This window comes from Acartia tonsa, chromosome 3 (assembly GCF_053477335.1).
Source record: "Acartia tonsa isolate MP-2025a chromosome 3, ASM5347733v1, whole genome shotgun sequence".
NCBI classification, from domain to species: domain Eukaryota; kingdom Metazoa; phylum Arthropoda; class Copepoda; order Calanoida; family Acartiidae; genus Acartia; species Acartia tonsa.
The window spans coordinates 1,537,428-1,551,992 of record NC_137262.1 but is presented as its reverse complement, the minus strand read 5'-3'; the positions used below and the strand labels follow the sequence as shown (position 1 = coordinate 1,551,992).

The 14,565-nt window shown below is 32.2% G+C and overlaps 1 protein-coding gene across 1 annotated transcript in view; it reads left to right on the top strand.

The window, feature by feature from the left end:
• Positions 1-14,565, top strand: part of sturkopf (lipid droplet associated hydrolase sturkopf) — a 67,498-nt gene that overhangs the window by 44,834 nt on the left and 8,099 nt on the right. The window contains exons 4-7 of the mRNA XM_080152255.1: positions 1,223-1,357; positions 1,691-1,766; positions 2,180-2,259; positions 5,092-5,223. Of these exons, the coding sequence (XP_080008381.1) occupies positions 1,223-1,357; positions 1,691-1,766; positions 2,180-2,259; positions 5,092-5,223 (423 nt within the window). The remainder of the gene's footprint in view (positions 1-1,222; positions 1,358-1,690; positions 1,767-2,179; positions 2,260-5,091; positions 5,224-14,565) is intronic.

The following is a 14,565-nucleotide window of genomic DNA, read 5'->3' as shown; positions in this document are numbered from 1 at the left end:
TTATTTTTACTTAAAGAATAGCTTTATAGATTTTAAGTAAACTGAAAGAGAAACGAGACTTTTTGTGTGTCTGTCTTTGTGAGCTCTTGGAAAGGAATAAATATTTTGAAAAATCATTGAATGAGAAAAATCTAATATAAAAGACAATTAGGTATGTACAATAATAGCGAAGCCATAACACTCAAAGAACATTTTGCTTAACCATTTACATTATCCTATAATATAAAGTATTTTTGTCTAAAGTTAAAGATCTCAGAAACTGTTTAATTGTCAAGTATTGAAATCTCTGTCTGTATGTAGGTTTGTGTGTCTGTATGTCTGAGTGTCTGCAACTACGGTTATATAATTTAATATTCCGCCTAGCAACGCTTCCACCCCCTCCTCTCTCTACACACACACACACACACACATAAACACTAGCAATAGAAATTTGCAATGGTAGGTTTATATTTTGCAACAAAAAATACATCTAGCAAAACTTGTATGTAAGAAAATAAAAAAAAATATATGAAAAATGTCTTGACTGTTCGTGTTTGTTTTAGGATGGTTTTAGACTATTTTACACAAATCTTAAACATTCTCCTATAAGACGTAAAAAATATCATAAAAAAACCAATTTTTAAGCTTAAACTTGACTCATAGCTTATGAAGATTATATATATTTTTTTATTGCTCCAATAAAGCCTATTTGCTTTTGTTAGAGATTTTTTTTTGTTGTTTTAAATGAATTTTTGTTTTGCAATTTTATGATAGTAGAAAGTCTGCAACAAAGACCAAATTAGAGTTTTAAATAAATTTAGGGTTTCAATTTTTTACGGGGTTGGAAATTTTAATTTTTTTCTTGATTAATAATGAATATAAAATTGGCTTTCATCATTTAAATCATCACTTAAATTTAGGAATTTTGTAAAAAAAACACTGTTTCTGTATTTAGATTGTTGTCGCATTTTGTATTCATATCAAAAAGAAGATTCAACCATGCATTGCAACTGATAAAATACTAAAATTACATTTACTTATTTATTCATGTTTATTCCTTAAATATAGACATAATAGAAGCTATATATTAATGGAGAATCTTATTAGTCTTTCAAAAACAGAGATCTTTCTCTCACCAGAGAACTTTTTCTTACTATAGACAGCCAGATCGACACCCTACCTCTTTGATTTAATTAAGGATAAGAATTTAGAAAAAAAAATTTAATTTTTCAACTTTTTTCAGGTAATCCAGGATCAGCTTCCTTCTATGAACCCTTTATGGAATCACTGTACAAGAGTCTTGGTAAAGATGAATTGGCTTTGTGTGCTTTGTCACATGCTGGCCATGATACTAAGCATACGAGATGGTTGCCTACAGGTAGAAATTAGAACTCTTTGGCACCCAATTAACAACCAATTCTTATGTTTACAAATCTGGTATAAATAAATTATTTTTAAATATTCGTAGAAAATTGTCTTAAGGACAGCAAAATGAAAAATTATAAGATTAATTCCAGATTTGTTTCCCGAAGGGCTAAAGGCTCTGGCTTATAAAACTGGTATTGATATTATATTTTTATTTCACTATTCGTAAAAAATTGCCTATGTTATGATAATATACAGATTTTTTAGTATAGCTAAGAAACGGTTCTAATCCAGCTGATCTAATCGGTCTCGGAGCCATTCTTGAAAGATTATTATTTTGATTTAGGTAGCACCTATATCTTGGAAGACCAAATCCAACACAAAGTTGACTTTCTGCAAGAATATATTGACACTCAAACAAGGTGAATCAAACTTTTTTTAAATCACAGCACTAACTTAAAGTGTCCAAAGTGTTAGATTTGAGTTTGCAGGGGTATACTTTGGCTTACAAATTCTATAGGCACATTTTAAAAACTTTCATAGTTAGAATTTCCTAAAATCATATCAAGTATAGGTTTTCCAAATTAGGAAAATCACACTTTTTGACTTTAACAACGCATTTAAGACATTTAAATTCTTGGTTTTCAATTGTTAATGATTTTTAAAGGTTTTTTATGAAAAAAAATATTGTAAAAGACAGTTAAATAGGTGTTGCAATGATGCAGGCTCAATCAAATTGATTTTAACAAAGTATTTGAAATAAAGGTGATTTTTGGATTTCAATAAAGCCTTTGACTTTTTTTATAATAAAGCATAAAAAAATACTTTATTTTAGGATAACTTTGATCGGCCATTCTGTAGGATGTAAAGTGATAAAGGAAATATTTAAACGAAATAAAAATCATCAAATTTCAGGTAAAAAATTAAACAAAGATGATTTCAAGGTCCATAACTGCTAAAAAAAATAACTTAAATTAATTTCAAGGCTTTTAAAGATCTTAATGCAAGAAAATTCATGCTGGAATTCACATGTTTGTATTTTTTTATTTCAGATTTGTTATAAGTTTAAAATGCACCTAAAGGCAGAAAGAGCGTTTGTTATAAAAGTTCGTGTGTCTTAACAAAAAAAGGCAGCTAATTTTTTTAGTCCAAACAAACTGTAATAGTTTTAGCAATTGTGGGTTTACAGAAATAAAGCAAAAGATACAAAAGAAGACTTCCTTGAGTTTTAGCTTCTCCACATTTGATTTAAATAAAAAGATTTTAAGGTCCATAACTGCTTAAAATAACTTACATTAAATTCAAGCATGTTGGAATTAGAATGTTTGTATTTTTTTACTTCAGATTTGTTATAAGTTTTAAATGCACTAAAGACAGAAAAAGCAAAGTTTTCTGAAAAACAAATGACAAGTTTATAGTTTTATAGTTTATAATAGTTTATTACCTTTATTAATGATAACTGTTGCATGCTTTTAAAGTAAACAGTAGAATTTGTATTAATAATGGTAAACTGGGATTTTAATGGTTTATTCCTTAAAAATATAAAAAGATCGTAAGCTGCTAAAATGTTTCTTTATTTTATCAATCGCTATATATATAATTACTTGGATATATTGTCGTCAGTATGGGTTGCTAATATAGTTCCATTTTATTGGTCAGTTCGTTCATCCAGCAGGAGGGGAGGGAATAGGGTAAAATTGGTTAATGGGAGATATTGTTATTTTAGTTAGCTATAAGTATAATTGAATGAGAGTAAGTGAAAATCTGGTGCAACATCCCAGTATTTATTGTATATCGATTATTCAAACTTGAACCTGTGTGTGCCCTGTTCTAATGATCATTACAACAATTCTCCCTATCTCACTTTTTAATGCAACTTTATTTATTTTCTACTTTGCTTTTTTTGCATAGTCTTATAAACGTGACATTCTTTGCAAATTTTTAGTAGTGAAACTACTCTATAATTCCCTTTGTATGTCCGTCAAACAGTCTGCTCTGTAGATTATTTGAGCTATGCTACTTATTGATGTTGTCATCCTTGTTTGTTAACAATTTTACTAAATAAATCTATCTAAATAATTTTAATGAGCAGAAGTAAAAAAATCTGATCCATAAATCAGATTTCAAAGAGATGATGGCGTTGCTGCAAAAGACCTACGCCTTCAAAAGGCCTAATCTACAAAAAGACCTAATCCTAAAAAACACTATTTCTCACAATAGTTTTCTGTGCGTTTTTTTTATATTCGTTAGATGAAGGTAATAAGTCACTTGTGATTATGCGGACTGGCGGACATTTTAACGCTGCTTATAGAAAAGCTGTATTGCTAAAATAACTTAGTGAATTAGTGACGGAATTTCAAGGAAACGGAGTAAAACTTTGTTGCATTCCCCACATGGATAAAATTCTTTTTTTTCTGCACTCATACAAAAAGGGATAGTTCCATCAAGTATATTTTATAACTGTAGCTACTTAGCTTTGAGTAATATTTGCTGTCTCTTTTTTCTGGACTTTAAGGTGAGGTAACTTAGATTTCACATGAATGTGAAAACTTTTTTTATCTTAATTGAGGCTTTACAGAATTTGCAGGAATTTTGTAGTATACAACCAGTACAGGGATATAGATTAATTACAAATTAGGGTTGGCAATCTGAATCCGGGATCTGGAATCCAGAATCCGCCCAATTTTTGGCCAATTTTGGAATCCGAATCCGGAATCCGTTTTTTAATAGCGGATTCGGATTCTTAATTGGTAGGCTAAAATTAGCGTTTTGAGTTTTTTCTTTCAACTCCCCCTTTCTGAAGAAAAAGATTATCATCATTATATATAATATCTTTTCAAATCAGGTTCGATTCTCGGAAGTTCATTATAGAGAACACCAAGAACATTAATTTTTAGGACATATGTAGCACTTAAATTTTTAAATTTAAAAAAAAGCTTTAAAAATATGGCTAGAATCCGGAATCCGAATCCGCCAAAAATAAGAATCCGGAATCCGCGAGAATCCGCCATTTTTTTGACGGATTCTTGTAAGAATCCGAATCCGGTCCAAAAATGTCACGGATTGCCATCCCTATTACAAATAGTTAATCTAAAACATTTTATGAAACAATTAAAACAGTAATTTTCAAACCTACACTGTAAAAACTTTTTTGGCTAAGTCCTTTTTATGGAACCACTCTTTAGCAGTTTTTCTCTTTTTTGTGTGTTTTTTCCAACTTTCTGGTAATTTTCATTTTATCACGAACACAGTTGTTAAATTAAACGTATTTCTCCATTTTTGTATTAAATATGTAAAAGTAACAAGGTTGACAACTTTCAAATAAGGTGCAGCTGGTCATCTTTAAGAAGTTATGGTGTTCTTAGATCCGATGTATTCCTAGTAAACATTTTTCTATTAGCACTTTTTGTCTTGTTTTGTAATCTGATTTTTTAAAATTATATTTTTTAGGTTCCACTGATCAATTTAATTAATTTGTGTGTCGAGCCCTTCTACTTTAAAACAAGGATGACAACATCCATAAGTAGCGAAGCTCAAAAATTATGAATGGATATCGATAAATAATTTCGTATAGAGCAATGTCATACATAACATACCATAACATTTATTTTAACTTTAGCATGGTTAAATACATTTAATGAAAATAGAAATTATTAATTGTAATACAAAAGTAAGGAATAAACATTAAAGTTGATTTTTCTTTTTTTTTACTCTTAATACACTAGGTAACATTTTATTAAATTTCAGAAGTGTACTTTCTGTTCCCAACAATAGAGAACATGCTGAAGACTGACAGAGGTAAAGAGGTGCATCCCTACACAAGCTACCTCAGAGTTCCGGTCATCTGGGCCCTCACAGTTTTACTGGCCATCTTACCAAGTAAGTTTTTTAATTTTATCTCTTCCTCCATTAAAAATTATCTCATTTTGAAGAAAAATAAAGACAAGCTACCTAAGAGCTCTGGTCATTTGGGCTCTCACAGTTTTACTGGCCATCTTACCAAGTAAGTTCCTAAAGGGATAGTAGCCAGGGATAAAAGGGATAAGACATTGGCCAATAAATTGATGTAAGTCCCCAATGATGAGACACAAAATTACCCTTTCTGTAGAATAAAATTAATGGTTTAAAAGTTTGGCCACTCAACATAATGAAACAACCAATCAAAATTCAATTAAAGTTCCCAAAGTTGTTAACCAAACAAATAAAAAACGTTATTATAAAACTTTGAGGACTAGTATAATAAACAACTCAATGTCCCCTCCCTCTCTGGATAGTAGCATTTGTGATTGCATAGGTTGACGTTCCAGAAAAATGATTGCAAGCATAAATCACAAGAATGCCGTTTTTTCATTAGTATTTTATAGGGAAATATATAATCCTTATACTAAAGTAACAGAATATTTGTGTGTTTGTATGTTTTTACCAAAGGATCTTGCTAACCGCTGAACCGATCGGGTTCTCATTAACAGGGTAGCTTCTCTGAGATCCCGGGAAGGTTTATTACTATTTTAGAGACTTGAACCAAAAACCCATACTTAAACACTGGAGGCCTCTAGGGGATTAGCTGCTAGTAAAGAATATGGTACCATTTAAAGTTTTGCTTATCCCTTTTGATCCTTCTTACCCCATTTTTTAACACTTTATTTAATGGAATCGGATCTACTGCAGTTCACGGTAAAATATTGCTGGTAAGCAATATTTCCAAATATCTATTCCAAATTTTAAAGGCTGCTAGCTGCCAAACGGCTGATTGTACAGATCATGCCCGCACACTGTTTTAAGCGGCATAAAAAGGCCTACAAATAATCTGGAATAGCCATAAATCAATAATGCATAATTATCTCGCAGTGCAGAGAAATGCGCGGAGAAGACCTATTTTACGTGGTTTTTTCTTCAGTGAAGCTTTCCCTTTGCATAATTGAATCTTGGCTATTCCAGATTTTTTGTAGGCCTTCTTATGCCGCTTAAAATGGTGTGCGGGTATGATCTGTACTTTCAGCCGTTTGGCTAGCAGCCTTTAAAATTCATAGATTTATGGAAATATTTCTTACCAGGAATATTTTACCGTAAACTGCAGTTTATCCATGGAATCTTTAGGAAGACCATGTACGGTAAACATCCGCAATGATGCTAAACAAAATCAACCCTTCTAGTATTTCCTTTAATTTATCGTCCATTGTCTTATCCTTTGAAAAATGGAGTTAAAACATCATATTACGTTTTAATCTTCCTACAAACGTAACAAATTGTAAGATGATAGTTTTGAAACATTGTAAGATATTGACTAGGTACATCTCATACGATGCAACTTTTATGTTCCGAGACGGGTTTTTATAAGATGAATGCCGCGTTTTTTTAACATTTTTAGACATTGATTGATTGAACGAAGACGATAGAATTTCAACAGAGTATACAACTTAAGAATTCAAAATTTTAAAATTATTAGTTTAGCCATTTGTATAATGTCTAATACAGCTCTAAAAAGATGCATTAATTAATATACAGCAAAAATGGATTGGAGAGAATTAGTTTTTCTCCTATAAAGGCCGTACCAATAAAAGAGAAATAATTAAATAAATAGTTGTATACTCTGTTTAGATTTCGCGAATCAAAAAAAACGTGGCATTCTTTTTATAAAAACCCATTTCCGCTGTTGTTTCTTATTAGCGTTGCTACTCTTTTGTTTTGTACTAATGTTGGTCAGATACTGCCGTTTATGTATTTTTAGCAACTAAGCAATCAATATGCTTTTTTTTTAAATGCATATTGGTTTTACACTTTCCACAAATCCAGACTTATTTTATGCTTTCTTGTCAGTTGTATAGGCCTAAATTTCTCGTAAACAATTTTCTCCATGAATTTTTATTTCTGTCTGTCTGTTTGTAGGTCACATTTATTGGGGGGATGGAAAGGAGAAGATCATAAAAAACGTGACTTCTAAAGTATCTTGACTTCCATACACAATAGAGGCTACGCCCCTAGCATCTAAGGGTTCTGTAAGAAGAAGCTAGAAGCTATAAACCATCCCATGTCTTAAATTAGATGGCCTAAATCATAACAGAACTGATATGTGGAGCTTGCCTAAAAATAATCGGTTCAGTAGTTATTGAGATCTTAAGCTAAAGACAAGAAAATAGTTATAAGAGAATAAGATTGAAAGAAGATTATTGTCAGGTTGTCTTTCTGTCTAAAATTAATCTTTGTTTAATGTGGAGTCCCCAAAAGGCTTGACACCACACGACGTAAAATCTCCTCTACATTTATTTGGGGACTAAAAGGAAAACTAACGCAATAAACTCGAACCTACGACCTTCTTGACAAAACAATATTACGCCACAACAAAATGCTACAGGCAGCTGCTAGTTCTTGTAAATAATGTCATTAATGTTTTGCCGGATTTTTTATCATATAAATTATTAGTAGTATAGTTTGTTGTTTCAGATACAAGTATAGGTATTCATCAATTGATTTTGATCCTGTAATATTTTCATTAAACCCTGTCTGAAACCAGTAAGTTTCAGTAGCCTAACTCTGGGAAAAACCTCTAAATATGTCATGAATAAGAATCTCAAACTTTGAAGCAAATAGATTTACGCTTAGCTCTGCCTTCAGCCATTCTTAATTTAAAAATCGTGCAAAAAGGCATTTTTATATGCTTACTTAGGAGGCTTCGAGGCAAAATATAAAGTTACTTTATTATAATTCTTAAAAAATATCGCGTATATTTACTATACTAGAGTTGGCTCGATATAACTATCTTCCTATTGGCTAGTTTTCTATATGCATATATATTTCTCAATAAATCTATTTTCCTCACCCGGCATTACTATTTAAACGGAAGTAAATATTTAATAATTTAAATGATCTTAAAAAGATCTTTTAAATTATATTTTTTTCTTTACATTACCATCACCAAAGGGTTTATTATATGATTACAATTTTAGTTCAATATTTGAACACACAAAGTGTCGCCACAATCGAATTCTTTTAAAACAGAGTTTTCTTAAATTTATTATATCATAAATTTAAATTTTCTTTTTTATGATTAGAAATTAAATACTTCATTATAATGTAAATAGCAACATGAAATGAAAAATATGAATTTGTTTTTAATAAAGTAAAATAATGGGTCTTATCGTTCTGGGCAATGAGAGTTTATTATGGATTATTGGAGCACTATGAGTTTTCAACAAATAGTCCTTGGAAAACTTGAGCTTGTTTATAGACATTTATTTCCTATATAGATCTGACATGGATCTTGAAGCAATTAAGCAGGCCGTTTTGTACAGGTTAAAAATTGGAAGATTTGATTAAATAAAAGTTATCGCAAATATACTTAGTAAATAAATTGGAGAAAGAAAGAGAGGCGTGGGGGAAAAGAAATTCAATTAGATCGGAAAATATACAACCTAGACCTACTGTTCAGTTTTTGGAAAAAGTTTCTCTATTTTTCTGAGTCATTTATTTATGTTTTACAATTCCCTAACCTCGTAAAGTCAACACAATAATTATTTCTTTTCTTATCCTTATACTAAAATAACAGGATGTTTGTGTGTCTGTGTGTTTGTTTGTACCGAAGGATCTCGCTAACCGCTGAACCTATCGGGTTCTCCTTTACAGGGTAGCTTTTCATAGGTCCCGGGAAGGTTTATAACTATTTTCTTGGGGGTGGGACACCCCTAATTCCCCAAAAAATGAAACCCTCCCCCCCAAAAAATTTTTTTTTAAAAATTTTCTTTAAAATCTAAAACACGAAAAATTAGTTTGATAAAACCTCTTGGGGCAAAGCCCCTAGAGGCTAGGGGCGAAACCGCTAGTAATAGATATAGAATATGTTAGGATACTATAACTTAGGAAAATTTTCTTCAATTTAGGTTGCTAACATGGACATTATTTATTAGTCAGTTCGTTCATTCAGTAGGAGGGGAAGGGATATTATTTTAAAATAATTAGTCAATTCAGCTGTTTGACAGGTAGCATTCTTTAAAGATATTTTATTTCAACAAAGTGGCCATAAAAAACACTTTGTTTAACATAACAGATTGTTTTGTTTGTTAATGAAATGTTATAAAAATGTGTTAAATTCAGATGCCAACTATAAATTAATGTTAATAGAGGTGTTTCCATAAAATATCAAATAGAAATTAAAAAAATCAAAGAACAAAGGCAGAAAACAGAAGGTTTTAACAAGAAAGGTGAGTTAGGTTAGGTTGTGTTAGGTAAGAGTATCCCTGCATGGTTTAGGAATCGAGAGTTTAGGTAGGGGGGGGGGGCTGATGGGATGATTACCTCTCCCCCCCCCCAAAAAAAAAAAAAAGTTTGAATTTTTACCCCTTCCCAAAATATAAAAAAGCTTGGACATCCTTACCTATATATATTATATAAAAATTACCCCCCCGCAAATGAATTTGGAGGTACCATAGGCACCCCAAAATTTGAATTTTTACCCCCCCCCCCCCTCATGAAAAAGCTTGGACGCCCTTGCCCACAGTTGTAGGCATACAGAATAAAATAAACTATCCCACTTTTATTTATTGAAGTCAGAATTGATAAAAAAAAAGAGCAACTTTTGAATTTCCTTGAAAAGCAAACTATTTTAGTCGTTTGTGCGATCTTTTACATCAAACTTAATAATATTGAAAATTGACTACAACAAACGAACATCCCTCCAAAAATGCTAGATCCTGTCAGATATAGTTTGAATGCAATAAAATATAGTTTTGTCTCTTTTAACAGTTTAACATTTTATTGAAACTTTTAATTCCTATTTGTTAAGCTTTAATATTCAAAGTATAAATTGACAATTTTCTATAATTGGCGAGTGAACGACAACCCATATTTTCCTTTCCCTATTGTTAAAAGCGAAGCTTTTCTATAATTAAGGTCGGTCCGTACGTCCGTCCGTTACGGATATCTTTTTTGTTAATTTGTGCATGTTAGATGTCCTATCGATTTCAAACTTTGCATGATGATTCCTGTAGTAGTTAGGTACGATTTAAAAAGCGTAGCAACTCTATAATCATTACCAGAATGTCCGTACGTCCATTTTAAAAAGGTTGATTTTTAACTTTTTTAACAACAAATTTTTATGTGATATAATAATCCGAATTATCTGTTTTTGGAGCACTGATTCCTATTACAACAAGGTACGATATTATAGGCGAATAATCTCTATAATCAAGTCCTAAAAATGTAAGTATGTCCTTAAACAATATTCAGTATTTGAGAAGTATTGCAATTATATACGTATAATTTTGTCAAATTTTTATGTTTATATTTTGCATATTCAGTTCTGACACTCTGAAAGAATTAATGTTCGTCTGTCCTACTGTTTCAGTGCTTCGTTTTTATGGATGTTGTCATCCTTGTGTAAGTAAAGCAGAGTTTTCTGTAAGATAATTTAACTTTAGGGTAGAACTAAAGCTTTAATGAACAGAAAAATATCTGTCCTGGCTTATTATAACTTTACTAGCCTCTAGGGGCAGAGACGGGACTAGTAAAATAGCTTAAATCTGAAAATAAATAGCCTAAAACCATCACAGGGCCAATGTAAAGCTAACCTAAAATAGAGAACCCAACCAGTTCAGTAGTTATTGAGTCTTAAGCTTCAGACAAAGTTCATAACCTAGTCCATTTACGAAATAATTTTTTTTATGTTAGATTGATTACCTTTTCTCGTATTCATTCGAAACCGGTGGATTAGAACCGGTTCTCATCAATACGAAAAAACTATGTCTAGCATCGTATTATATTCAGTTTTCTATGAATATAAAAATGTAAAATCATAAAATTAAAACCAGTTGCCTTTGGCATCTAAAAAACTGGATTTTCCTTATTATTGTACATTTTATATCTGCGATAAGCTGTTTATAATACGATGCTAGAAATAACTATTAAAAATCAATTATTCATTTAATTTTTAATTTAAACCAAATGTGGTAACCGCCTCGGTTAAATGGCCGTTACCCAAGTTCAAATGACTACGGCGGTGTGAACAGACGTGGACACGTATAATTATAGAGAAGCTGGGCTTCTCTAGCTATCACTAAATAACAAACAGAGTCTATTCAGATGTTACTTTATTCAGGGTCTAAAGGTTACTTCTTTATAATACAACAAATAATAAATACACAGATTGGAATAATTAATACTAAAGCAAAATCAATATAACTATACATACATTAATCAAAATAGGCAACAATGATCCCCCATCCCTGGAAAGGGGTGGGGGAACCAAACAATGCAGCTTAGCCATAATGCGGCTGTCAAATCTATCATTAATTTTAAAGCATGGGGAGGGGTCAGGTGGACCCCTTCCCTGGTACTCGGGGGAGGGCCCTCGGCCCTCCTCCGAACCAAGGTCAGGGTTGCCACATAACATGGCTCAGGGTCGCCGAATACCACAACTCTCCCCTCGGAAGGCTGGGGGGGGGGTTTTCCCCACCAGACTTCCGACAGTGGTTGAGGCCTTCGGCCCGCTCATTATGGGACGGTTATTTACAGGGGTTAACAATTCAATGGAATCCTAGTGGTGCTTTTAGAGTTGATGGGCCCCCAACGTGGGGTAGAAGGTAGAGGCTGGCTTTTGTTGGGCACGTAGCTCGGTGCCAGCGGGTATCAGGCCACCATGGGGCGCAGCCGCTGCGGGGCCGGTCAGCAACGGGGCGTTCTGGTTGGCTGTGGCAGCGGCAGGAGCACTGGCTACAAGGTTGACAAGTTGTACAAGCGAAGCTTTTCTATAATTAGGGTCGGTCAGTCCGTACGTCCGTCCATCAGTCCGTCCGTAACGGATAGCTTTTTTTCGTTAATTTAGGCATGTTAGAATTGACCTATCGATTTCAAACTTTGCATGATGGTTCCTGTAGTAATTAGGTACGATATAGAAAGCATAGCAACTCTATAATCATTACCAGAATGTCCGTACGTCCATTTTAAACATGTAGATTTTTTTTACTTTTTTAACAACAAATTTTCATGTGATCTAATCATCCGATTGATCTGATTTTTGGTATATTAATTTCTGGGACAACAAAGTATAATGTTATAAGCGAAGCATCTCTATAATCAAGTCCTAAAAATGTAAGTATGTCCATAAACATTATCCTGTATCAAGCAGTTTTCAACAAATTTACTTACAATTTTGGTTCGACTCTTATACATTTATATTCTGATTATTCAGGTCTGACACTATACAAATGATGTTAATGTCAGTTTGTCCTACCGTTTCAGTGCTTCGCTTTTATGGATGCTGTCATCCTTGTTACAATATAAAGACAGTCTAGCTTACATATAGAATATTGCGTATATAAGTATGAGTGTAAACAAAATAATTATCGTCCAGTTTCTTATGCCTGTACCCCAGACCACATTTGTCAATAGTAAAACAAAAATTCGTCATTGCGTTTGACGCAAGTTTTTAAATTGAAACGTATGATTGTATAATACGCTTTAGTACAGTACAGAGGAGGTATATTCTGGAATATTTTTAATAAAAAGGGGATGAAACGACTAAAGATTAAATGTCTTTTCTTAAAATATCTTATTTTATAGCACAACAAATTTCAAAATAGTTATTTATCGCATCGTATTACAAACAGCTTTTTACGGATATTAAAATAAATAATTTTAAGATTAACACCATTGTTACTAGCCCCGAGGGACCAAAGGCCTGGTTTAACAAACCTGGTATAAATTTTATGATTTTCCTTAATATATTCTTGGGAAACTTTTTGTAATACGATGCTATACATGATTTTTCAATATAGCGTAAAAACAGTTTTAATCCAGTGCAGAGGACAGTAATCGGTTTCGAAGCTATACTAGAAAATATATTTTTCTAATACTTGTTTATCTTTTTGTTGCTTTGACTTTATTAAAATGTTTGATAATTTTAAAAAATATTATTATGTTTTTTTATTAGAACTAAATCAACTACCCGCGACTATGGTATAATACGTAACGCAAACACCTGAGGTTGATTCTCAAAAAAATCCTCCAAAATCACATAAAAAAATCTACAAAAATTAAATAAAATCTTATGTTAATAACCCCTCTATGATTTTGTTTAATTTTTGTAGATTTTTAATGTGATTTTGGTGGATTTTTCACGAAAAAATTTTGCCCCACTAAGTGATTAGTGGGGCAAATTTTTTTAAGAATCCACCTCTGTTATCGGAAGTATGGCATGTTCGAATCTCGGCCCAACACCCCGGTCATATCTGAAGACGTTGAAAGTGGTTCCTACTTCTTCTTTGATCTTTTTATAGCAAGGTTTGGTTCAGAGATACACCGGATACAAGTCCTCGGGGTGTTTCCCGTCTTTTAAAGCTCTGAGCTGAATCTTTAAATCATTTTAGTGGTGAGCCAGATCGGGGTGAGCCAACTTTCCACCAATGAGAGCACAGCATTTTATTTAATGCCGCGCTGTGATTGGCTGAAATTCGGCTCACACCAATCTGGCTCACCACTTAAATGAATTAAAGATCCAGCTCAGGGCATATTCAAACAAGCTTGTCCGGAACTAAACTTGTATGAAGTAGGCTATGATTACGAGATTTAAACCCCCTGCTCTGAATGCAAAGTTAGCTATTAATCTCACTAGGAAACTTTGCTAAGGAACGACAATTTTTTTTTCCTTGGGTTTCACAATATATTATGTTTTCCTTAGATCACGTATTCTTTAAAACTGTACAGTGTACACAATTGTTTCTATTTAAGATCTCTAAAATGGCTTTGTCTGTGATTTTATTTATTAAGAACAAATAGTAAAACAGGACCAGAATCTAATAAATCAGTCAGAGATTTAAGGGATAAGACAATGGACGATAAATTAAGATTCATCACCAATTATGATAAACAAAATTACCCCTTTAGTTGATTAAATTAGTAAGTTTGGAATTAAACAAACAATGTTTTGGACCAACGAATAAGATAACGTTGTTATAACACTTTGGGTACAAGTGTAATTTACAGACAATTGTCCCCTCCCTCTCTAAAACAAGTCCAACATTCAAAAGTTTAATGTAACACAAATATTAGATGAACCAAAATTGTTTAATTAAATTGCCTAATAATAATTGATGATTGATTTAAAACTTGTTTGCAATACGATTAATTATAGTTTTAATTTTGTATGTCAAAAATCTTCTTTTTTAACTGCGTAGCTAGTGTATAAGTAGGGTCGTCCTTCCGTCGATTGGCTAATTCTAATTCTAATTTTAG